Below are 26,066 nucleotides of genomic sequence, written 5' to 3'. Positions count from 1 at the left end.
AGTGGTGGGCGCGGTCAAAAGGGTTAGAGGAATTGGGGGATTTTAGGGTAGAAACGAAAAGAGCGATGGTATTTCGATTTTGGATAATATATCAATATTCATTTGGAAATGTAATATATTTGGAAATAGCTGACATATATGAATGGATAATTGACCAACCTTGTTGATCTTGGGGGAATTCTATTCGCAAGACCCAAAGGGAACCTCATAAACATCACATTGGTGTAGAGACGCGAAACAGTGTGCCCGCCAACCGTGAGGTAACTAAGGGCGTTAGCGAAATATGCATAACTCACACCCAAGCGAGCACTTCTAAACAGGGTCCCCGGTATTTTCACAGGTAGCACCTTTTTCAAACTAGCCATGTTTGCGTACGTGTGCGAGGTTATGGAATCAGTTTGGCACAACACTGGATCAAGGTAACTAGACTTATGTTTCAAAGCTTTTCTTTCTATTAAGCTGAGTGATCGATGCCATACATACATACAAAAAGGGCCAAAGGATTATGTACTGCAAACGAGCTCTGACCAGTTCCATACAAAAAGAAACAGGGGAAATACAATGCACGAGAGACCGCAAGCAACGAAGTAGACTTAATATTCTCCCATTTTCCAAACAAATTCCATAATAACACCGAGACATATAGCCCAGAAAGTTGCAAAAGCGGCAAGGCGCAATAAAAAGACAAGAAAATAGGACTGATAACTTGTTTAGGTAGCAAAAGAAGTGTTAAAAAGAAAGGGCAGATTAAGATGTAAGTATATTACCAATAGTCATGGCGTGTCAGTTCATCCTGTGATACTTCTTTCCAAGAAAGGCGAAGAGAGGAGGCGCATAAACCAAGGGAGATTATTATTTGTTATTCAAAACGAGCAAAGCAAAGAGGATCGTGTATAAATTACTCCAGTTCCCCAATCAGTAAATGTAAGTAGGAAATAATATTGACGGGAAAGTGTTCGAATAAATCGAATTGCCCGTAGGCAGTGTGGAGAGGTTACATATTCGCGAGTTCATGATCAATTTGGCGGTCAAGGAATATTTTCTTATCGCCGGATAGCGTTGTTTGTAATCTTTGCTCGACAAGGGCGCGGACTAAACATACATTAGCATTGATAAGTAAGGCGCTGAGTAGTGAGAGTACATACCCTGTTTTTTAGTAACACTATCCAGATCTACCTCAGCAAGACAAGACCGAATAGCAGCTGTGATTGCTGTCTCGTCCGGCCCTTGGTTTGGTGGGTTTCTGAAATCTACCATTGTGCTAGCTGGTCGTGACAACGGGCTACGCATACTCTGTCGTTGGGAAACCCCCAAATGACCGTCTGGGCCAATCATTCCGGCTGCGCTTAGTCGATTAGGATTATCTTGGTAGTGGCTCAAATTTCCGATGGACATATGGCGGGAGTTGCGAGCCTGAGGGTTGTCGGTATATTGAGTGAATTGCGTCATGTGAGAGTTCCTGTTGCCCGGGACAGCCAAGGAAGTCGTCGATTGTGGCACGATATAGGGCGTCTGGTGCGGTCCTTGATTCGGGAATCCAGTAAGAATGGTAGATGCCGGCTTGACGGAGGAATACATGGAATGCATGTCATCCATTTCCAAACCATCATCATAATACTGTTGGTGAGGCTTCTCTTGAGCTGCATTACCTCGGCGGCCAGGAAGATTATTCATGAGAGCGTAATCGTCCCAGCGCTGAAGAGGAATGCTTCGAGGATCAAAGCCTTCATCGTCAACGGCAAAAACACGCTTATCGCCCTTCTCGCCAATGACAATTCGAGTATTACCCCAAGAGAAATTGTCTTGATTCCAGAACGAATAGATAGGAAGAATGAAACTGTAAATCGGGTATGCCATAATGTAGATAATCATCCATCCAATGTGCTGCCACTGGCGTTTGATGATGAAAATGATGGCTTGCAAACCGTAAACAGCCGCGAGGATGGCAATGGAGATCACAGGAAATTGGCCCGTCTTGCTAGCCACAAGGTAGATAAGATAGCCCAAATAAACCGTGGTCGCTGGGAGAATGATTGTACCGAATAAATCAATGAAGACAACGAAGCGCATGCTGAAACAGCAAAACCCGCACAAGTCCTTAAGGAACATCAGTTCTGCCAAGTTGTGGATGGTGGAGTTGATCCAACGACGTCTCTGTGAAAGCAAAACGCTCCATGTCTCGGGTGCAGCTGTGCTGGCATATGCATCTGGAATGAACTTGTAAGACATGTTGGGGAAATGTCTAGTCATCAAAGTCGTAAGGTATCGATCCTCTCCAAGAGACAAAAGGTTCTTCTTGTGGAGCGTGTCAACATCGCCATCAGCATACTCGGAGATGACTTTGTCTGATATGATCAACGGTCGACCTTTATCAGCCGTCCGGAGTCGATACATGCAAAAACTTGGGTGAGAGGTTAGTGGAATGTTGAAATAAGCTTGAATAAGATATAAAACTTACCATCCCGGAAGACATGTCACGCTTCCAAAGAGCGATTCAAAAGACTTGGCTAAATGATGTGAAATGTAATATTCGTACACCTGAATCATAGTCCACCAGGAACGTTCCTCGTTTTGCAAGCTAGTCTCACCGCAGATACCAGCAATTTTGGCGTCATTGGCACAACTTGCCACAAGGCGATTTAGTGAATCCTCCCTGACACTTGTATCGGCATCGACCATGAGCACGTATTCGTAAAGTTCAGGATCAACTCCGATCACGTTGTTCACTTGATGGAACATTTCCAGTTCTAGTGGAGACATCATCGACCGGTGATGGACACGATTCAAGAAATTAAGAAGCATGACCTGCGAATCGCGTTTGCCCCGGTTTCCGGGCTTAGACTTGGTCTGCTCAGATTGCTTCCCAACTTTGACGATAACGATATAGGGAACGACATTGCCTTCATACTCATAGAGGCCGGAGTATACCTTTCCATAGTTCAGCTGTTCGCTTCCCACGCCAACAGATTTGAAGGGAAGAGCAGGCGGATCAATTTTTGGATCGACGCCCAAGATGTCCAGGACTATTTTCGGGGTAGGTCTGTCGTTGCCTCCACCAACAATCATACCATCACAGACAACACAAATGAGTTTTCGCTTGTTGTCATACTGCAGGGCCGTAAGAGAATCAAGACCCTTCCGAAGTTGGTCCTCTCCTTCCGTATAAGCTGGGACAAGACAGATAACAAACTTATCCTGAGGTGATGGCCGTCGTTTTGTTCCCAGCTGGAGAGCCGCCAAAAATTTAATGAGGATCACGGAACATAGAATGATAGTGAACGCGAGGAGAATGTAGCTGTTGACCTGGCATTGAGCATCCTCTCGGAAATCTAGTTTGCCGACATAGAATTGATTATTCAAACAGTTCAAACTGTTAGCGAAATCAACAGTGTCTTGCCAATGCTCTGTAATGTCTGTTCCTGCGTTCTGTTTGAACAACTCTGTCACGGCACTAGGCAAAAAGTCGTATGCTTTTGAACCATCTTGAAATTCAATAGTATAAAAGTAATCCGTTAGATCGTATATTTTGCCGCGGATGATTGCCCACTTCCTAGAGCGCTCTTCAGCTTCTTTGGGCAGGGATTTTTTCGAGTGTACCAGGTCTCCTTTGTAATACTCTTTCATCCGGGGCAAAAACGTCGTGGCGTACCAATCGATTTTATTTTTCTTACTCGTAGGGTCGGGGTCGAACCGAGGACCAGACCTATGGATCGCATCCTGGTGTTCTACCGTGATGTTGTTCATTAGGGAAACGCCTACCCCAATATCGAACCCCCGACAGGCCAGGGTAAGCGGAACAGGGAAATAAGCGTCCATGTTAAGCCCACCGAGTCTTAGCATGTCCTCCTTGTTAGTTGGGTATCGGCGACTGGTATGAGGGGCCTTTGCGAACTTGGATATATCGTAGACTTTTCCATGAATACTGACGTATAGATCGTTTTCACCTTGGTGATAAGCGACTTGGTTATCCGTCCAGACCTTATCTTTATTGGGACAAAGTATGTTGCCGAAGAAAACGATATAGAAGACAACGGTGGCATTGAGCAAGAAAATTAGGAACATAAGGGTCACCTTTTCTCGCCATGCCATCCGGACGTCAGGGCGCCTCATTCGACCCACATAGCGAAGAACGAACGACGGAATCCAGAATGTGAGCGCCCAAGTGAAACCGGCCCAAATGCGACGGCTAGCTGGTATTTTCTTCTGCTCGATCTTTTTCGGGTCTCCAAACTCGGGGTCGATGGCAGTCCACCTGCCAGTTTCTTGATCGTAATAAACATTTTCATGTTGTCGGTCGTCACCCTTGGGGCCAAGACCGTAATCGCCTGTCATAACCTGGACCGGCTGAGACATGGTAGTAGGGGCAATAGATCGAGCACCTCCGAGAGCACTGGGAGCTCTAGGTCCCATTGATTGCCGATTCACGAGATTCTCTCGGCTGCCAATCGTGCTCATGTTATCGCCAGGGAAAAAGCCGCTGCCGGCTGCTTGTGATGGGCCGCCGTAGGTTCCTTCGAAAGGGGTAACGACAGGCGTGCTGAATGGATTTACAGGGGCCATTTGGGGTTTCAAGTCAAGCATTGATTCTGCTTCCCACCAAGCCGCTTCGCGCATCCAAATTCGCTCCCTCGCAACGACAACATCCCCGTTACTCCATCCTCGCTCGATAATCCAATTCTCAACTCCGTCTTTCCCATCTTGACAGCCAAGAGGGGAATACCGTCCGACAAATTCTTCCACGTCAAAGTCTGCCGTGAAATCAAGGTTCTTGTTACGGCGATTTGCCCATTCTGCGAGTCTCCATGAACGAAGTTGACGTGAAACTGTTCCGGCGGACCAGGCCGAAGTAATCGACGGTAAAGACGATATATGGGCTGGTCCGTCGTCGACAGGGTGTAGTGAAAGATGGTACCATACCCTGCTGCTACCAAGCGTAGCATTCAGGTCAAAACGGCCTTTTTGACCAAAATTTAAATCTCCTCCGTCGGTAGGATACAGCACTTGTCTCAGGAACGCTCCGGGTTCTAGTTCAACTCCAACCTTCTCGAGCACGCCCTGTATTCTATCTCGTTCGCGTTCTCTATCGCGGCCAGCAGCACCAGCTGACATACCCAGATCAGCTTCCACTTCAGCCACGGCATTTTCCATTTCTTTGATGACAGAGTGGCCGGGATTAACCATATTGATTCCATCGTCTTTCATTTCGGCATTGATACCGGATGAATCATCAAATACACCTTTGAGGGCGACGGCTTTGCCCAATTTCTCCCCCGGAATCTCAACGACGCTGATGCTGACTGTGTCTCCATTCTCTTCGTCGGTCAATGGGGTTCTAGTGCTGGGCATACCGTCGCTTGAGCCATTGTCATGAGAGCCATGAAGTTCAACGCGGATGGCATCATTCGCTTTGCCGATGACCCAATCTAAAAGAGCTTCATACAAACCTGCAACTAATGACTGCCGGTCTTCCGTTGAGCAGTGTTTCAGAAGGACAATTGGGTCCAGATTGAGAAGCCCACCGATGTCCTCACAGAGGTCCTCTAGTTCATCTTGATCGACTAGAAATTCCGAGGTCTCACCAAGCTTGAGTAAAGCAGCCAGCACCGAGAGAAGACTGCGATGAGCTGCTCCTTTGATGCCAATAGCTTTGAGATTCGCTCGAAAATCCTCCGCGGCGGCACCATCGTCAGCTGTGGGCAGGTAGGATGGTGGAATGTACGTCTTAGATCTGTTGAGTAGTGCATATGCCTCAGGGGCCTTAAGACTAAGGAATTCTTTTTCTGTTGGGGTGGACGCAGACGAGAGGAGATAGTAAAAGACGTCAAAGGCACGATAGCCTGCTTCAGCGGGAATTCTCGTAAGTCCATTGGAGATGTCGACGCCAGATGTTGACAGGGCTAGGGTAAGATTGGTGACTCTTCCAGTCAAAGAAAATGTATACGTTGCGGCAAAAGATGAATACTGGAAGCGAGCCGGGTTAAATGGGGTGACTTGGGAGACGAACGGCCGAATTGCGGCCAAGGCTGTGTAGGCGATATCTGGAGTAGATAAAGGCAATGATGCTAGAAACGATGGAAGAAGAGAGGGTGTATTTTGATGCGGCGAACTAGACGGGGGCCTTGTCAGCTTGGGGCAGGGAAACATCATCTGAATATGAGAACGAACCAGAGCACAACGCAGCCATCTTCGGCTCTCCGACGAGCATGTTCCCACGCTCTTCTTGCCAAATCAGCATCAATCGTGCCGCCTAGTTCACCATTGGGGCCCGGTGTCGTTGCGGTGAGAGCAGTGTTTACCACTATACTTGTGGCAGCATCGAGTTGGTACGGTTGTCCGGAAAGGAAAAACGAATGAAGGGCATTAAGCAGAGTTGTCGTGGAGACTTGCTGTGCTTGCTGCGCAGCGGGGCGAGGTCCTAGAGCGGAGGACGCAGTAGAGTAAACCGACATGCGGTTCGCCATGTTTAACAAACCAGGCCGCTCCCTGGTGCCCCCCTTGAATTGGCTTGAATCAGGCAGCTTCTCTTCGGATAGGAACGAGGTGGGATCTCGAAATAGATGGTACAATAATCGACTCGTTATGTCGAAACTAGATTTCTCCCGCCAGCCAAGGATAAAGAGAGAACGGTGTTGGCGCGAGTTCGTCGTGAATGCTCATCAACGAAGCATTAAACGGCTTCGGGCTGCGATTTGAACGGTTCTCGACTCCTCAACAGCAAACACAACAAGCGAGGGTGGTTCGAATGGTAGAATAAGAAAGACCGCAAACTCTCCCTCCGCCAAATTAAGAAACGAAAGTGAAGAAAAGCAGCAAGTAGTGAACGAGAGACACGAGAGGGCGGAGAATAAGCAGACTTGTTGACGGTTGAGGTTGTCAAAGTGAGATCTGCTGGTCGAGAGATGTCTCACTCGGTTTGTTGTCGTCGTACCTGTATTACTCGTACGAAAGTTACGGTACTTAGTTTACATAAGCAGATGGACAGCGCATCTAAACTTCATGTGAATTTGGCATGTATTTCACAGAAATTGCTGTGGTTTTGTTCATGAGGATGTTGGCGACGATGAAGTGTTCGTTATCCTCCTTATCTCCCTTCCCGTCGTCGACTATCGTTGTTGAACTTCGAAAGTAATAGACCTCCAACACAGAGCCGTCAGCAACGTCGGCCCTGAGGCAAAGATATCTAAATATGGCAACAAAAAGTTCGTCGAGAAATCCATCGAAAAAGTAACACGGGTTGAACTCTGCATTATTCCGGAGCGCAAGTGGGCACATGAAAGTCTATGTTTCAGTTGCATCCAGTCCTCCATGGTTTGGGGGGCCTTCCATCACACCCTCCCAACCGCATGTCTCAAATCAGGCCATCCAAGCCTCACAGGAGATCCTGAACCAGGACCGTAATTCTTCAGAATTTTTCGCGGTTCAGTCTGATCATGGGGCATAACTTTCGTCAGTTTGAACGCCCGAAATTTCGATCGGAGGCGCTGAAACGCCTCCCTGGCGAATTCTGAGTGCCCTGGCTGACCTGATAGTGAAGAAAAAAGGGGCTTCGACGTGGATCACGTGAATATCCTTTTCTGTCATCGTACTCGCGTTGCGATTGGCTGCGGGAGTGGAGGCCGATCGGCGCTATTCCGAAACAGGAAGCGAGCGAGGCCAGGCGGGTGCACGGGCCAGGTCGAGGTTTGCGGTGGCGAAATTGAAGGCAATTGGCTGGCTGGAAGGGCCCCTGTTAGTGTCTGAGATGCCATGTCAGCAAGGAAAGGGAAAGAAAAAGTCGAAGAATTTTTCTCGACAGTTCGACGACATCCTATGTAAATAATGATTCAAAGAAAACAAACAGCGATAAGCAATAGTCGGTTGACGGTCAGGCCCTCCCAGCAACCTAATATAGAGCCAGCCAATACAATCAACGAGGCTCAGAAAAAACGTAACTTTCAACCGGCGTACCGCCTCGTATAGAATACCGGTATTGATACGTGTTTCAACAGTTGATGTCTTACTGTTTCTGTCCTTCTCCCAAGCCAACGACGCCCGATCGATTTCTCATCCAACGACATCACATCTTCCCGTCTTCTACGAGCAGAACCGCCTTCGTTATTTTCTCCTCGTAGCTTTTTGTTTAATTCACTCGTTACTACACGCTCTGCTTGCTTCGTTGAGCTAACTCGGAATCACCAGCTGCACCGCCGTTCGCTTACCGGTGTCTAGTGCCTGATCCCTCGGAGGGCTGGTTTTTTTAACTGCCGCCACCCTTTTTCGCATTCTTGCGTTCTATCGCTCATTTCCTCCGGGGGGCTAACAGGCTGTTTCTCGATTGAGCCCCGTATAATTGTCTGGTTCATGCCTGGAGACAGTTTGCTTGCTTAGATCTACGTCTCAACCCCAACCTGAACTGGCTACGTGCCAATTGATAATGGCGGCCAATCCGCTCGGGGCAGCTGCCCCTTCGCATGCCCAGTCCTCACTCCCGTCCCTGCCTCAGCATCTTCAAACGGACACCCAGTTGACCGCTCATCTTGCCAGTCGGTAAGCCGTGTCCCGTTGCCTGCTCTCCTCTTCTGTTGCCAGACGACGTCCCTACTGACCTTCGCGTTTGTTACTATAGGTTTCATGTCTCTCTTCCCACGGCTCGACTATCTTCCCACGCCCTAATATGCCTGAATACTTATACATCCTCTACAAGAGGGCCCGATGGGCTCAAGGAAGGAAGCGCCATGGGAGAAGCGGAAGATTTGGCTAAACGAGCTTGGACACGTCTTGGGTCAAGAGGCGAAAACCAAGCTGTTGTCTTTCTGTATGTCAGAATCTGATCCTCGCCGCATATTTGGCTTTCCCCCCCTGAAGTACAACAGCGTACTGACATTTTCAAGCGGTGAATCTGGCTCGGGCAAGACGACGATACGATCACACCTTCTATCTTCATTGCTTTCCTACTCGTCAACCCCATTATCTACGAAGCTATCCCTTGCCGCATTCGTGTTCGACACCCTGACAACCACAAAAACTGTCACCACTCCAACAGCATCCAAAGCCGGTTTGTTCTTCGAATTACAATATGACGGCTCCTCCACTGTAAATCCAACCCTCATTGGCGGAAAGCTTTTGGATCACCGGCTAGAAAGAAGTCGAATAGCGTCAGTTCCTACCGGAGAACGTAGCTTTCACGTTTTATATTACCTTTTGGCGGGTACAAGCCCAGCTGAAAGGACGCATTTGGGACTCGATAGCTCTGGCGAAGTTCTTTCGAGCGGACCCAACAAGCGGTCGTCAGGCCAGGCTGCACATAAACGCTGGCGGTATCTGGGCCATCCTACTCAGCTAAAAGTAGGTATTAACGACGCAGAAGGTTTCCAGCATTTCAAAACTGCTTTGCGCAAGCTGGAATTTCCCCGAAGCGAAATTGCGGAAATCTGCCAGATTCTTGCCAGTATCCTGCACATTGGCCAGCTCGAATTCACGACTGGTCAAGCAACGAGAACGGGCGCTGATGAGAGTGGTGGCTACTCACATGAGGGCGGCGAAACAGTCACAGTTGTCAAAAACAGGGACGTTCTCAGCATCCTTTCAGCTTTCCTCGGTTTAAGCGTAGATGAACTTGAGACCAGTCTAGGGTACAAGACAAAAACAATCCACAAGGAACGGGTGACCGTTATGCTTGATCCCAAGGGTGCTCGAGCAAATGCCGACGGATTTGCGCGAACGCTCTATGCCCTTCTTGTTGCCTACGTGATCGAGAACATTAACCAACGAGTTTGCGCTACTGAGGATGCCATTGCCAACACGATATCTATCGTTGACTTCCCTGGGTTTGCACAAGCATCCACAACCAATTCAACGTTGGATCAACTGTTGAATAATGCTGCAACTGAGTCTCTCTATCATTATTGCTTACAGAACTTCTTTGAACGCAAGGCAGATATGCTAGAAACGGAAGAAGTCAATGTCCCGGCGACAAGTTATTTTGATAACTCTGATGCTGTCAAAGGCCTTTTAAAACATGGCAACGGACTCCTCTCAATTCTGGACGATCAAACCAAACGCGCCCGGACGGACATGCAGTTTCTCGAAAGTATCCGGAAGCGATTTGAGAATAAAAACTCGGCCATCGCAGTTGGTAGCTCTACTGCAATTCTCCCTGGTAGTAACTTTGCTACACAAAATGCTGCAGCTGTCTTCACAGTGAAGCATTTTGCTGGAGAAGTTGATTATCCTGTTAAGGGTCTCATCGAGGAAAATGGTGACCTTGTATCCGGAGACCTACTAAACCTCCTTAACTCAACAAAGAGTGGCTTTGTCCGGGAGCTTTTTGGTCAAGAAGCCTTGCAAATGATCCGCCACCCGAAAGAGAAAAATGCTATCATGCAAGCCCAAGTCAGCTCAAAACCTCTAAGAATGCCCAGCATGGCACGACGGAAAATGAACAAAACTTCACAGATTTGCTTCTCTGGCATCTCAATCTGAACCGACGATACAGATGACGTGCCAGCACTCACGAGCCGAAAACGGCGATCAGTCAAGAAGGCGTCAACGTTGCGTCCAAAGCAGGGTGCAGCGGCCAATTCCTTGCCTCTCTAGACAATATCACTAAGTCTTTATCGGCTACAAATGTCAACCCATACTTCGTTTTCTGCCTCAAGCCCAATGATAGACGAATCGCCAATCAATTTGACAGCAAATGTGTTCGGACCCAAGTGCAAACGCTCGGGATCGCGGAAATCAGTCAGCGTCTCCGAAACGCTGATTTCTCAGTATTCTTACCGTTTGCTGAGTTTCTCGGGTTGGCGGAAGCTGAATCTGTTATCGTTGGCAGTGACAAGGAAAAGTCACAGCTCATCGTGGACGAAAAACGATGGCCAACAAACGAAGCCTGCATCGGAAGTACGGGCGTCTTCCTTAGTGAAAGGTGCTGGGCGGACCTAGCTAGAATTGGCGAGCGGGTTCATCCAAGTTACAGTGGGGGAGGCACTGATGATGGCAGAGATAACCTGCTACATGTTGGCGGCAACCTTAACGGTGATTCCAAAGTCCGCCTCCTACCTTCCGGAGATTCCACCCCTGGAGCATTTATCTACGGAGATGATAAGCAAGGCTATTTTGGGAGCCGAGAATTGGATGCCCGCTCCGACGCCGGCGCATCTGCGTTCAACTCAGGCGATATGTTTAAGAATCTGGAAACTCGGGAGCAAATGGCGGAGCGAAGCAATGAGAAACAGATGGTTGAAGTTGAGGATGTCATTGTCTCTGGAAGTCGCAAACGTTGGCTTGCGCTAGTCTACCTGCTCACTTTCTACGTTCCTGACTTTATGATCAGATTGGTCGGAAGAATGAAAAGGAAGGATGTCCGTATTGCCTGGCGTGAGAAGTTTGCCATCAATCTTCTTATCTGGTTGAGCTGTGGCTTTGTGGTTTTCGTCATTGTTTTGTTTCCACGCTTGATTTGTCCTACACAGCACGTTTATTCCGCTGCGGAACTTTCATCTCACGATGGGAAAGACAACCACGCCGCATATACAGCCATCCGCGGAGAGGTTTTTGACTTAGGGTCGTTCATACCTGCTCATTATCCAGGTATTGTTCCTGAGCAAAGTCTGCTAAAATACGCCGGCATTGATGCCACACATTTATTCCCCGTACAAGTCTCTGCTCTATGCAAGGGAAAAGGCGGTGACAAAAAGCGCATTGACCCTTCAGTATTATTCGACTTTACACCCACGAACATATCGGGTTCTGCGAGTGTTGTTCGTGGGAATGACCAGAACTTTCAATACCATGACTTCCGAGCCTTCACCAATGATACTCGTCCGACTTGGTACGCTCAAAAAATGCGATACCTACGAGCCAACTATAAAAAGGGGGAGCTTGGCTACACCATGCAGCACCTTAAAACCCTCTCTGAAAAGTCGCAGTACATAGCAGTTTTAAAAGGAACAGTCTATGACCTTACCAACTACATGGCTGGAGGTCGTTACACCAAAGGACCGGATGGCAAGCCGAAGCCTGGTGTCGATGTTGATTTCTTGGACTCGGGAGTTGTCCAACTGTTTCAGCAAAAGTCCGGACATGATATAACAGAGTTCTTCAACAGACTTCCTCTGAGTACCACGCAACGTTATGATATGGAAGTTTGCCTAAACAATCTCTTCAAGGTTGGGCAAGTAGACACCAGAAACTCGACACAATGCCTTTTCTCTCAATATTTTGTTCTTGCTATTTCAGCTCTACTTGCTAGTATCATTGGCTTCAAATTTCTGGCCGCATTGCAATTCGGAAGAAAAAACATCCCCGAAAATCTCGATAAATTCATCATTTGCCAGGTACCGGCCTATACCGAAGACGAAGAGTCTTTGCGCCGTGCAATGGATTCTATGGCTCGGATGAAATATGATGATAAGCGGAAACTGCTCGTGGTTATTTGCGATGGTATGATCATTGGACAAGGGAACGATCGACCCACACCTCGAATTGTTCTTGATATCCTTGGTGTCCCAGATACTGTTGACCCAGAACCATTGAGCTTCGAAAGCTTAGGAGAAGGTATGAGACAACACAACATGGGCAAAGTTTACTCTGGCCTATATGAAGTGCAAGGTCACATCGTTCCGTTTTTGGTGGTTGTCAAAGTTGGCAAGCCATCTGAAGTTTCTCGACCTGGTAACCGTGGAAAGCGTGACTCCCAAATGCTTTTGATGCGCTTCCTCAACCGTGTTCATTACAATGCACCAATGAGTCCTCTTGAATTGGAGATGCACCACCAAATTCGCAATATCATTGGAGTTAATCCAACGTTCTATGAATTTATCCTACAGGTCGATGCCGACACTGTCGTTGCTTCAGATTCCGCTACACGGATGGTGGCCTCTTTCCTGGCTGATACTAGAGTGATCGGGCTTTGTGGAGAGACGGCACTTAACAATGCTAAATCTTCAATGATTACTATGATTCAGGTTTACGAATACTGGATCTCTCACAATTTGACCAAAGCGTTCGAAAGTCTTTTCGGTTCCGTGACTTGCTTGCCTGGTTGTTTCACCATGTTCCGCATTCGTGCAGCTGATACAGGCAAGCCACTGTTTGTCAGCAAAGAGGTCGTGGATTCTTATGGAGAGATACGCGTTGATACCCTTCACATGAAGAATTTGCTCCATCTGGGAGAAGACCGTTACCTCACCACCTTGCTCCTGAAACATCACCCGAAATATAAGACCAAATATATTTTCAATGCCCATGCTTGGACCATCGCTCCTGACAGCTGGGCTGTCTTCTTGTCGCAACGCCGCAGATGGATCAATTCCACAGTCCACAACTTGATCGAGCTTATTCCTCTTCAGCAACTTTGCGGGTTTTGCTGCTTCAGTATGAGATTCGTTGTCTTCGTGGACCTCCTGAGTACAGTTATCCAACCAGTTACCGTCGCTTACGTTGTTTATCTCATCGTCCTCGTATCATTGAATCCTGGGCTGGTTCCGGTTACAGCGTTCATTCTACTCGGTGCAATTTACGGTCTACAAGGTCTGATTTTCATCCTCCGCCGTAAGTGGGAAATGGTTGGCTGGATGATTATTTACCTACTTGCCATGCCCTGTGTTTTCACTAGGTCTTCCTCTCTATGCGTTTTGGCATATGGATGACTTCACCTGGGGTAACACGCGTATTGTCACTGGCGAAAAAGGTCGTAAAATCGTTATCACGGACGAAGGAAAATTTGACCCTGCTTCCATCCCCAAGAAGAAGTGGGAAGAATATCAAGCCGAACTTTGGGAAGCTCAAACCCACCGTGATGACCAGTCAGAGGTGTCCGGATACTCCTATCGAACAAAATCATACCACCCAGCAATGTCAGAATACGGATACCCTGCTGCAAGACCAGCTTCTCAGCTCGACTATAACCGCCATTCTCGAATGTCGTTACCTGCCTCTGAACTCCTCGGTCGTAACTCGGATCTAGAATTGACAGACTTTTCTGGCCTTCCCACCGATGACGCATTATTGGCGGAAATCAGAGACATTCTGAGGACCGCTGATTTGATGACAGTTACGAAGAAGAGCGTCAAACAAGAGCTTGAACGGAGATTTAATATTAATCTTGATGCAAAGCGAGCTTATATTAATTCTGGTAAGGATACTTTCAGTTCAAAATCTTACCCCGTGTCCGCTGAAGCTAACCGAGTATATAGCGACCGAAGCGGTCCTTTCAGGCCAACTCTAAAAAAAGCTATTCGTTGCCGCGACTTCTCCGCGTTTCTTTTTCGACTCTCTGTTTCTTTCAGTATACATAATTTATAATACTGCCATTTTGTATAGGATCGTGTGATTTGAGTTGGCAAGTACAGATGCTCAAAATCCACCTTTCCCCAAATCTGGTTATACATATATTAATACTCCTCTGCGCGTTTGACTTTTCTTGAAGGTGTTTATACGGGCATTTTGTCTTATCTGCTAAAGATCTCGAACTGTCTCCTACATGAATTTCTCGGCCTCTGCTCTCTACTTGTGTTTGTTTTATGATCCTCTTTTTTTCTTGGTGGGACAATGGTTTCTATAGTAAAGCGGTTTTTTCCCATTTTGACGCAGTTTAAAAACTATGTGAGTGCTGCTGTTGCTTGTATGTGTAGTGGAAGGTGATCATATCTTTGCTCCTCTTCATTGTGATAATTCAACAAATTGCCAAAACCGCGATGCTATATGGCCTCTTGTCAACACTATGAACCAGTTTCCAGCCCATTTTTAAAGTCTGTCACCACCAGCTGCATTGTTTTTCAGCTAGGGACCTGACTGCTGTTAATCATTGGATGCAAATCATGGTGCCACTAGGACATGTATGCTTTTTCAATGGACGACCCGGGGATTCAGCAACTAGATTACTGGCAGTTTTATTTTCCATATTGTAAATGCACATTTAAAATAAAGTAAACATATTTTCAGCCGGAATGGAAATGAACACCACACAATCACAAACACGCTCCTTCTCTATCTTCTACTCCTGTACAACATACATTCTCTTCACCTGTTCAACCCAGCTACTCCTCTAAGGCCCATCCAAGTAGGCCCAAAGGAAACAAAAGAAGAAGAGAGGAGAAATCATTCATGCGAAGAAGAACATAAACCGTAATCATCCACATGGTATCATTTGCGGGACTTCAAAATAACTTTCAAAGGGTAAAGAGTTCAGACCGCCATCAACTATAGGAACATCAACCGTAGCACAAAAGCACATGTGGGCAAGTTAGAATCTTTGCATGTGGGGATGGATGGGTAGTTAATGAACGGTTTGTGGTGAAGTAAAAAAAAAAACAAATATCAGACAGAACGAATGAGCAACAACGCCAATTACTCCTGTTAGCAAAATAAACATGACTCTTTACCTCAACCCTACCGTCCTGGTGACCTTGATCTTAGCTGTAGACGTTGCTTTTCTGACTGACTTCAATTGGTATCATAAACGATTGCAAACTTGGTTAAAGGGGTATATTGCTGACAACTGATTTTTCCGAGAATAAAATCCGTGACTTTAACGAGGTGGCCCGATTGGGGCCGGGTATCCAGAAGTAGAATTGGAAGTACTAGGGCGACCGCTATCAAACGATGCGCGGAGATCGTGTCGCGGAGTCATATCTCCGGGCGCGGTACCGGTACCAAAGGGAAATGCACTATCAAAACGAGATGGCCACCCATTGCTAGAGTTAAAGATGTCCTCCTCTGGAAGATTTACGCCGGAATCATTCCAAGGATTACGATAACCGCTATCACGCGACTCCATAGAAACGAGGGATGCTTTAGAAGCATTACTGGATGCATGCTTGAAAAGCGAGCCAGGAGAACCAGAATGGTTCTTGCGACCGATAAACGACGAAAAAGAAGAAATACTACCAGGCTTACGGAGGCGCTCAAAAATCGAACCTCTATCACTGGCATCGTCGGGGAAGTTGGGGCGAGTGGGTGAGTCGGTAACAAGAGGAGCAGGGGCGTGTTGTAACAATTTTGAGTCAAAGAAAGGCAAAGACTCTTCAAAGGAATCTGACTTGGGACGGGGAATTGATCCCTTCACGGTCGTAGCATCAAGTCCGTGAGAGACGAGACGGGAAACAAGAAAATCGATGGCGTCCTTCAATCCACCGGCGTTGTTCCGTGTATAGCCAAGAACGAGTCTATCCTCTTGGGCGGGAGAATCAGTTCCTAGAGCCGGCTCTCCGGCTGTATCGACCGCTACGGCAACCTCATATTGATCTTTGAGTTTTTGCATGACCTCGACTGTGAACTCTGGAGTCTTGAAAAATTCTCGAAGTTGCTCAGAGCTACTGAAGGATATTTCATGAGTTTCAGGCACCATCCCCTAAGATTTGTCAGTACGATGACCCAAATCAACGTTGTAATAGGCCTGCTCTTACTAAAAAGGCGTCAACGGCTTGTGGGACTTGATACTCTGGTCCCGAGATAGTCACGAAATCACTTGCTGTTTCGGTGCTTGGAAAATCAATTTTGCAGTTCCATTTTTTCTCTAATTCATCGATATCCTTCATTCGAGAAATAAGCTCTCGGTGGTAGAGGCGGTTCACGAGTACAGTCTCAGAAACGAACTCGGCGTCCTAAAACTCCCGTAAGCTCGAGAAGATACCGATGACAGGATTTTGAACAACTCACAACTTTCTCGACCATATCCATGATTTCCTGCTTAACAAGTTCAAGGTTCTGAGCGTTCCGAGCAGGTGTACGGCATATCACGTTTTCAACTCTGATATCGTCATCATCCTTGCTAACGCCACCACGGTCCATCGCATTAGAAAATTTGACGAACACGGAGTATTTTTTCATGATACGCTGGATATGCTGGCCCCCGATACCGATGATGCGCTTGTGATATTGGTCGGGAACATGGAAGGAGATCGACGCTGGCATTTCTTGCTCCACCAAATCGAGGCCGTTCCTTGCTGCCTCATATTGCGTAGCGCATACATCAATATAAAAGTTATACTCGTTAAATCCGTCGAAGATGATTTGAACGTTGCCTACAAAAGTTAGTGGGGAACTAGGTTCATCAGTAGCAGTTATCGCTTACTTTGGCCCATGATCTTGTTGATCTTCCCGTTCTTCTTGCCACTGACAAATTCCTTATGCTCGTTTGCCAATTCAAGTTTCACGCGCATTTGGTACGGAGAGCGTTTAACAAACGGAATTTGGTGGATGACCATCATCGCTGCCTTGACAGCATCATCTGAGCCGTGGATCGTGAAGGTCAATTTATCGAAACTAACGTCGGCACCGGAGTTGGCACAAATATCGGACAACATGGTTCGGATATCAGATGGGGAGGGAGATCGCATCTGGGTTCCATTCTCTGGAAGAATAATCCACCAGGTTGCGCCGTAGAACTGACCAGCCTATATTAAACGTTAGCAGGCACAGCACAAAAGGCAAAGGGATGAAATTTACCAAAGCCATCAGCTCTCGGATGGTACGTTCGACATGTAGAATTTCGGTTCCTTGCACCCGGATCGTGTTGCGCTGACTGCCGAGTTGGGGGAAAAGAACATAGCACCCGTTTGCCTCCATGACCTTCCGAACTTTATCCAAACGATCAAGCAAGATACTATCTATTTTGGTTGGGGTGACAGAAACGTCCTTGACGTAGACTTTGACACCCCTAACCAGTTCATGTAACTTCTGTTTTGCTTTGGCAATCTGGTCTTGGCTAGTGCCGGTAATGTAAACTTCATCCTCGCTCCGCCTGTAGGCACCAGGTGGGGTATATCCATAGACACGGGGGAATGGCGGTGGAAAGTAGATGGCGGTATTTGTGGCAGCTTCAATAAGTTTGATGTTGCGGCGTGTGCGGCCACAAACCAAAGTATGCATTGTCAATTCAAGCTTCATCACATCAACCTGCCGTTTGAGCTATGAATTGTTAGTTGAAACCGAACAGAATTGCTAAATCTTGTGTTGCACGCAGAATGGAAACTTACAATCTGATCAATCATGATCAAGACTCTAGTTTTGGCGTGCTCTGAGCTCTCAACATCGCCATACATCGCGATTCTAAACCGATGATCGAGGCCATTCTCAGTCGAATACCCATATGAAGACACAATGGCGCTATCTGCATCAACGATTTTGGGGCTGAGCAAGAATATATCCACGCCAGTATAAGTTGCAAGGGTATTGAGATGATTCAAAACACTTTGCCGCATCGCGTTTGAACTCGGGTCCATGACAAGGTTCACATCGATATCGACTGTGGCACATCGCTAGAATTCTGGTGAGTAAAAGAAAGAGGGAAACAGCCTGAAAAAAAAAGTGATTGTCTAACATACCAGAGCAAAAGGGGTCTCTTTCAAGATTTTCGCCCGCATCTTCTGCACAAGATCATTTTCTCCAGAGATACAGACGTTGGTAACCAGCCCATGGGGTCTTCGCTGAAGCGAAGCTACTGCTTTGGGCTCTGTTGAAGTGACCGTGGCTTCAATCCGCCCTCCACTAGCTTCACTGATCTGGCGACACAATTTCCTCAGCGAGTCGACGTGATTTGCATGAACCGGAAGCTTGTGGGTTGGCGTCCCTTCCGGGGTTCCGTCAGGGTAGGTCCATCGCTGAAGGGCACCGGGGGTGGAATGCAAAACGTCATCTGGATCAGGACCTTGAAGGTTTGACGAGAAGGGCACATTGAAGGAGAGGTTTATTATGGAATCGACAGTGGGAGGGGTGGGTATGGTCGGCGGAACGGGTGGCCTGCGGAAGGGGTGGGAGCCGGCCATGTCGTGTTGGGGACGAGACATGCCAAAGGCCGGGGTCATCCGCTCCCAGCCATGACGGGCCTGACCGGTAAAATTGGAGATCTTGTGCATTGTGCCAGTTTGACGTGCGTGGTTCCGCTCCTCAGCGGCACAGGAGAGGCGGTGGACGAGGCGATCGGTACGGGCGGATGGTTTTTCGCAGGAGGGCGAGGGAGGACGAGAGCAGGCCCTGTGACCACGCCGACGGGGACCAGAAGGTAGGAACAGGCAGGAAACAGGCGAGACGGCGGCGGGAAAGAGAGGGCGTGTGGCGATGGAGAGTCGAAGCAATTAGCACCCGTCGCAGTGCAGGTGCTCGAGGGTGTTGTGCGGAGGGAACATTGAAGCAAGGTCTGGGCTGGGCTGAGGCTTTTAGCGGCCTTTTGCGATGACCTGAGCCTCTGGAAGTGCGCTATGCCGGATTGGGCCTAATGGCAAGGGCTTTGCCTGTTCGGGACGTGCACGGACCGCGTTTGGCTCAACCTCGACGACAGCAGAAGACGCAGGAGGTGGACATGTCGTGGGCAGAGGGAAGGGCGTTGCCCGGGCATTTATCATTTCCTCGGTGCCGCCGTTCTCTATCGTGCGTGAAAGTCTGGAATCAACTGTTGTGTTATGGTTTTGTTTGCACTTGATTCTTGACTGGATTGTGATGACGTTATCCATATTTTCGATAGGAGAAACACGGCTGAGCATCAAGCTCGGTCCAGCAGGTATATCGATTCCGGGAATATCCTGTGGATCACGGTTCTTTTCATATTGGCCCTCCCCACTGCGCTCTCAGAGACTTGAACAGGGGGTACCACCGTCCCTATTTCTCGCAGACTGTGATTTCCTCAGATAGAGTGCTAATCGGTTATAGGTGTACTTAGATGCCTTTCGGCCTCAAAAGTAACCTTTTTCTCCAGCTAATAATTCTGGCCTAACTTTACCCAGGTGGTCTCTCGGAATCCATGACTGTATCAGATCACACCCAATACAACTCTTTCCATGAACCTTCCTTTCCCAACCCTCCAGCTGCAAGAACTCTCAAGTCGCGGACCATGGCGGAAGGGGGATGATAGCTACATTGTGTCGGTTTTACCAGTTTATCCCACCCCTTAGACGCGAATATGGAAGTGCGAGAACGCACAGTGCGTCATCCTAGGCTCTTTTCGGACACCGTTCGCCCTCAGCCCATGTATCCTAACGATCGGCTATTGATGATGTGACTTCCAAGTAAAAGGAAGTCAAGTTATGGCCCATCAGACTGAGTCCACTGGATGCTGAGGCAAAGCTGGGTTGAGAAGCACTTGATATTTTTGAGGTCGCGATAGAATATCCACACAATTGAGCCATTTGGTTGACTACAAGGCTGCTTAGATTTCCCAGTAGTGATATGGTGGATTGTACTCTTTCTAGAGCCCAAGGATACAGTTGGTTCTCTAAGGATGAACTACCTATTTCACCATCACAGTGACATTCAGATTTCGGCAAAAAAGTAAAAGCCTTAGTAAGTCATCAAAGCTATTAATTGAACAGAGCTAAGTACGGAGCACTCAAGACAGTCTTCACTTGGACCGTAATATAAGGAAACAACATGTACATGGTGAAGTAAAATCCACAAAAGGCCTATCGGACACGGTGGCAGATCAAAAGTCTCCGACAGCACAATCCTATCAGAAGGTCAATCCAGAATGCAAAAGGGAAGATACCAAAAAGTGACGCAAATGCCTCAAACAATATGCATCTTGTCAATATCCATACAAAATAGAAATGCAGTTATAAAAAGCCATGGTTAGCCCGAATATTAGTATCTCCGAGAAACCCTTCGAACCACTCCTTGGCTACCTTCAAGCTCCATTTTCGCGGCATCTTCGTCGTCATAGTACCGCTCCGCCCTCACTTGCCGGGAGGCGGGGTAGTTGACTTGATTCATAGGCGCGTACTCGCGAGATTGATGAGGCTCGTCATCGATATATACGCTAACCTCTCGTCGAACAGGCCTAACACTCTGCATACGCATTGGCGGTTCTCCGGGAGCTTCGTAGCGGCTTGGAGGAGGTCGCACGCTCGACATCCTTACCAGCTCCTCTCTTGGATATGCTGTTTCTTCGACGTATGCCTGGTGTTGATGTGGATAATCAATCACTTGCACACTCGCGCCGCGCGGGATCCGTGGCCTATCATCTATTTCTCGCTCATAAATACCGTGGTCACTAGGCGCAACGCGTGCATACTCAGGAACGCGGCGGTATGTGACTGGTGGCGGAGGCATGTCCTGTACGTATCTTCGCTCTGGGTAGGGGTTTTCGATTACTGACACTGCTCGAACTGGCGCAGCACGAATAGGTGATCTCTCATCATATGGCTCAGCGTGTGCCAGGCGAGTAGATGGAGGGGCCATTCTCGATGAAGGTGCCAGAGATTCGTAATAACGATTCCCGTCGGCATCGATGACAATCCTTCGTTGCGGTGGAGGGGCCATAGATCGAGGTTCCGGATTTGTTTCTATATACTCTTGGCGAATTCTTGGGGAAGCTGGACGAACATTTGCAGCGTATGGTTTAGGATACGGTGCGATTTCATCATAGTACCTTGGTTTCTCTACTTCGACCGGCCTGTCCGCAATAGCGTAGGACGCGGCTCGCACATAACGCGGTGGAGCATCGGGGATGGGTTCGGGGTAATCATGGACATACTCGGATTGGCGTGCATGCTGCATTGTAGCTACCCGGCGAAGATCACGGTCCTCCCGAAGAGCTCTTCTAGCCGCTAATCTTGAGGATGAACGCGGGACATTGACTTCAGTAGCGCTATCCAGCTCGTAGGTTCGAGTCGGTCTCTCGTCAAAATGCCCGCCTCGGCCACCACCTTCACGTCGATCGCTAACAGGGGTGTAATGGGGGGAATCAAGTTCAATATAAGTACTCCCACCTTGAGGAATGCGCGTTCTCACATATGCCGGGGACGGTACCTCGATGAATGGAGGTGGAGACATGGGTTCGGGCTTAATATGAGGCATCTCAGGTGAGAGTTCGTGTCTTCTCTCATCCGCAAAACGAGCATTATCTTTAAACTCTTGATCACGTCGGCGCTTACGAGGCACTAACGGCTGCACTGGTGGCTCAGGGCTTGTGCGCGCTGATGCTTGGGCAGCCAATTTCTTCTCGATCTTTCGCTGACGACGGTTTTGTCTTGGGAAACCGGGAGCCTTGGAGACTGCAAGGGGTGAGACCCTTGACGGTTGGGGCGCGGCGGGAGAAGTAATATGGTTTCTGACGACTCTCACATCCTGCATTGGATATTGATGCTCTTGTTCTGACCGAGAAGGTCTACGGAAAGGTTGCCCAACATTGGCACGTTCTGGTGCAGGGATATGAGGTCTATCTCGCCTAGTCTCCACCACATTTGGGCCAGGCGGTGAGTATTCCGGTTCTTCAAAAGTCTCTGGCTCTTCCCGATTCTTTTGACTGCTTGATATGACAGTTTGGACGGGGGTATTATCCGTACTTCTTGTAGGCATGTCTTTGTCCCCTGCTTCAAACGAAGCAGGTTGTGATTGCAAGTTTACCATGGATCGAATCCCCTTCTCCATATATCGGGGCCCACCATTATCACGAGCTACATAAGTATCAGCGACCGCATCGTCAATGACCATCGGTTGGGGCTGTCGTCCGGCAATCGGCGATGCCACAACTGGCTCGTTCTGGGGCGAATCAGGGGCTTTACTCGAATAGAAAGAATTCTCATCAAAGGAATCACTGGCTGCGATATTCCCATTAGCCCCTTCTGTGTCAATCTCTGAAATAGGCTTAGAAAGTTCCAATGCTTTTCCAAAAACCTCTGCAATATCGAAATCAGGGTTTAACTCCTGCGGCAAAGGTTTTGTTCTAGCTTCTGTCCTCCTCTGTTCCACCTGGTCCCGCAGAGCCCGTTCAATCCTTTGGCGCTGTAACTGTATCTCCGCTCTGATAAGGTCATCAGATTTAGTCAAAAAGATGGGGTCAATTTCTGATGCTGGCTTCGTAGAAGTAGTAGCCGTAGATGCGGCCACGAGACTACCTGTAGAAGGAGCACTAGTGCCAGTTACCGTTGTCACTGCCATTGCCATTGCAGGTTCACTCCCTGAAGGGGACTTTTGTGTGCTGGATGACATTTGGCTCTCCTTTTGCTGTGCGGTCGTGGCCGAATCTGGTGGCCCGGAGGGAGTAGTAGGGATTGAGGGACTTTGCAGGGATCGAGGAGTGAAGTTGCGAATAACATGCTGAGGGACCTTCAACCTAGGATGGCTCCCAGAGAATATCTGGTCCCTAATGTTTAGGATCTTCTCGTACTCAAAGATCTCTTTGGAAGCCGGGAGTGATCCGCCATGGCCATTCTCGGGCTTCCGGCCCAACTCTGAAGCAATCATTGGTGGCTGGCCTGCTGTGCTGGTTAACAATTTTCACAGGTAGCTAAATGTCTGCATCACCCTAGCTTGCGCTGATGTGAAAGAGACAACCGAGTTATGTTCTCACGTTGAGGGTGTTGGCGAAATTCAATTGTTGTCAACGAGCAAAACTATCATTTTGCGTGTGCAGCCAGCACATCCGCACTAAACTAGATTAGTGTTAGCAGCGCGATTTGACCCCCTGAGCAACCCCGAGTCCAGTGTTATATCCACTATACGCAGTGTTAAACACACGGGTACCTGGTTGTATTTCGCTGTCTTGTTTCGGTATCAGCCTGTATGAACTCAAATATACACGTATCACAAGTACAATACTTCTGTTTTGGGACGTGTCCAAAGAAGCGCTGGTGTCATCCGCAACATTGAGTCAGAGCCAGGAGCCACGACGGATTGAATCATTGAGAGCACACAAAGCCAACACTGAACATGTCTTTCGTCTTGGAGCTTGGACCTAACACCTTCACTTCTGCCATATAACCAAACCTCTTGGAGAGCCTAGCCTTGCTGCCCGCATCTGCCCCGTACACGCATAATGGACCACCAGTGTTGGAGGGGTAGCGATGATTCGCGGCCGGTCTTCTTCTTTGACATTGACAATTGTGTACGTGCGGGCATATTGAACAGAAGCCATTGCCGGACTGTATTTGTTAATTGGAAATGATGCTGCATGATATTCGTTCCAAAACTAACAAAATTTCCATATTTCTTGAGTTCAGCTCTATTCTCGGGGTAAGTCATTGGATCTATGCTCTCAATGACAATCCGTAGCTAATGACTTTCCTTGCGGCTAGATAGCAAAATCCATGACCTGATGCAAGAGCTCATTGGTTTGTAACCTAAGATGCTTTAGCTGGAAAAAGCAAGCTCCTGACCCGCCAATATCAGACCAATTCTTTGCCAAACACCTGTCTCTCAATATCGAAGATGCCATCATGCTGCATCATAAATACTACAAGGAGTATGGCCTGGCTATAGAAGGATTGACACGCCATCATAAAATCGATCCGTTGGAATTCAACAGCGGGGTGGACGATGCTCTACCCCTCGATTCCATTCTAAAGGTTGACCCGGCACTCCGTCGATTCCTAGAAGATTTTGACAAGTCAAAGGTCAAATTATGGTTGTTTACGAATGCTTATATCAATCATGGCACACGAGTGGTTAGATTGCTTGGTGTAGAGGATCTCTTTGAAGGGATCACCTACTGTGACTATGCTAACCCTCCGCTCATCTGTAAACCACATACTTTGATGTATGAGAAAGCTGAGAAGGAGGCGAAAGCACCAGGGATTGATAAATGTTTTTTTGTTGGTGAGCATTGTAATCTCCAAACTCTCCCACTGTGCTTGCCTGTGGGATGTACGCGGGCTGTTAATCAATGTCTCATAGATGATTCACAATTGAATTGTCGGCATGCACAAGCTCGCGGTTGGACTACAGTCCACTTCGTTGAGCCTAAGCTTTCTGTTCCACCGAGCCCGGCCTCGAAATATATGATCAGACATCTCGAAGAGTTACGCGACCTTTTCCCCCAATTTTTCAAGTCTAGGAACTCCGTCAACCCTGCATGACGAGGCATTTTCTTTGATGTTGATGGGACCTACTTAGTACATGACATTGCATGATAGAATTTAATGATAGACATCTAAGTTGTGTTATCTTTTCTTTCTCAGCGGGTAGCATTGGTTAATCATAATCCGCAAGCAAATACTCCGTACTCCACCAAGGTTCTCCTGGTGTACAAGTGCAATAATATTCAAGAGCAATTACCCGCGCTCGCGCCCACACTTGTGTGGGCGCGAGCGCGGGTAATTAGACCGTTAGTATCTAATTTATATCTCCATTCGTGTCATTCAAAATCGAAATATCTAAGAGGCAAGGTCATTTGAATATTTACTCAGAACTAGAAGCCGAAAATGGTAGCGGTCTTGGATTCCCGAACCCATCACACGGAGCAAAACGCCACGAGCCCGCATGAGGCCATTTGAATATATATTTCGCTAGATATGGTACGAATGCCGGGAACTTCGGAAAGGTGATGTGTTCCCCGTCCAGTACAAACGTTTTGTCTATGCATGATAGCGCCATCATCCCGGTTCTGCGGTGACAAGTCAGTATATGACACCCGGCTGATGTATCGAAATCCGGGATTAGGTATACCTTGACTGCACTAAACCGGCCTCTGCCTTTTTCGACACGAATTCCCACGCCCCCATCAATGCTTTGGTATCATATTGGCCAAGGTCGAGAAGGGTAGGGATCTCCGCGTGTAGGTGTTTCTCCAGAACAGGTCCTAAAATTTCAAGTATTCCTTTCAATGTTTCCCCGTCGTAACTGCTCGCATCGGTGTTGAAAACATATTCAGAAAGTTTGTGGAGACCTCCTTCAAAGTCTTTATGCTCCTGGATGTTTTGATCCATGATGCCTTTGACGCCCGTGATCTGTTCGAGCCTCGGAAACATATACTCTTCTTCAATATGGTGATGGTGTGTAATGCTTTCGTACATGATCTGATTGAAGATTAGAAAGTCGGCAGCCTCCTTGGTTCCCTTTTTCACGCGGAGACACTGGTTATAGGAGGCATTGAAGGATCTGAGAAGCAGGTTATGCAAGCAAGCCATGTTCCGCGCAAAGTGGATGGCACCATGGTTAGGAGGGATATCCGACCGACTCTGGAACCCGGTATCGGCAATCAAAGATAGAGGAGTGTCAGCCCAAGGTTCCGGCATACTGAGGCAGAATCCGAACGAAAGTGGAAAAGATGGTCGAGGAAGGAATGATAGCAATCAATGGGCGTTCAATCAATGTTTGAAAAATACGAAGTACAACAAGAAGCAAGGCTCTCACAGATTAACTTATTAAACAGTTAA

The 26,066-nt window shown here is 47.8% G+C and overlaps 5 protein-coding genes across 5 annotated transcripts; 1 reads left to right on the top strand and 4 right to left on the bottom strand.

Moving 5' to 3' along the window:
- Positions 1-994: 994 nt before the first annotated feature.
- On the bottom strand, positions 995-6,461 carry UREG_06536 (chitin synthase 6; the record flags this gene model as incomplete). The annotated part of the gene is made up of 4 exons (XM_002583523.1): positions 995-1,092; positions 1,146-2,401; positions 2,459-6,106; positions 6,166-6,461. The coding sequence occupies 4 exons, from the start codon at positions 6,459-6,461 to the stop codon at positions 995-997; spliced, it is 5,298 nt and encodes a 1,765-aa protein (XP_002583569.1).
- Positions 6,462-8,413: 1,952 nt separating this feature from the next.
- Positions 8,414-14,937, top strand: UREG_06535 (chitin synthase 6; the record flags this gene model as incomplete). Its single annotated transcript, XM_002583522.1, has 8 exons — positions 8,414-8,526; positions 8,684-8,794; positions 8,871-10,371; positions 10,638-13,530; positions 13,595-14,113; positions 14,543-14,602; positions 14,761-14,816; positions 14,923-14,937. The coding sequence occupies 8 exons, from the start codon at positions 8,414-8,416 to the stop codon at positions 14,935-14,937; spliced, it is 5,268 nt and encodes a 1,755-aa protein (XP_002583568.1).
- A 571-nt stretch (positions 14,938-15,508) lies between these two features.
- On the bottom strand, positions 15,509-19,809 carry UREG_06534 (uncharacterized protein; the record flags this gene model as incomplete). Its single annotated transcript, XM_002583521.1, has 10 exons — positions 15,509-16,330; positions 16,386-16,583; positions 16,639-17,003; positions 17,054-17,375; positions 17,428-17,889; positions 17,958-18,239; positions 18,306-18,827; positions 18,851-19,144; positions 19,233-19,499; positions 19,738-19,809. 10 exons carry the CDS (start codon positions 19,807-19,809, stop codon positions 15,509-15,511), a joined length of 3,606 nt encoding a protein of 1,201 aa, XP_002583567.1.
- A 744-nt stretch (positions 19,810-20,553) lies between these two features.
- On the bottom strand, positions 20,554-23,827 carry UREG_06533 (uncharacterized protein; the record flags this gene model as incomplete). Its single annotated transcript, XM_002583520.1, has 2 exons — positions 20,554-23,168; positions 23,680-23,827. 2 exons carry the CDS (start codon positions 23,825-23,827, stop codon positions 20,554-20,556), a joined length of 2,763 nt encoding a protein of 920 aa, XP_002583566.1.
- A 1,262-nt stretch (positions 23,828-25,089) lies between these two features.
- Positions 25,090-25,925, bottom strand: UREG_06532 (uncharacterized protein; the record flags this gene model as incomplete). Its single annotated transcript, XM_002583519.1, has 2 exons — positions 25,090-25,294; positions 25,357-25,925. The coding sequence occupies 2 exons, from the start codon at positions 25,923-25,925 to the stop codon at positions 25,090-25,092; spliced, it is 774 nt and encodes a 257-aa protein (XP_002583565.1).
- Between the last annotated feature and the right edge of the window lie 141 nt (positions 25,926-26,066).

Source organism: Uncinocarpus reesii, genomic scaffold (assembly GCF_000003515.1).
Source record: "Uncinocarpus reesii 1704 scaffold_4 genomic scaffold, whole genome shotgun sequence".
Lineage (NCBI taxonomy): Eukaryota > Fungi > Ascomycota > Eurotiomycetes > Onygenales > Onygenaceae > Uncinocarpus > Uncinocarpus reesii.
This window is presented reverse-complemented; position numbering and strand designations above follow the sequence as displayed.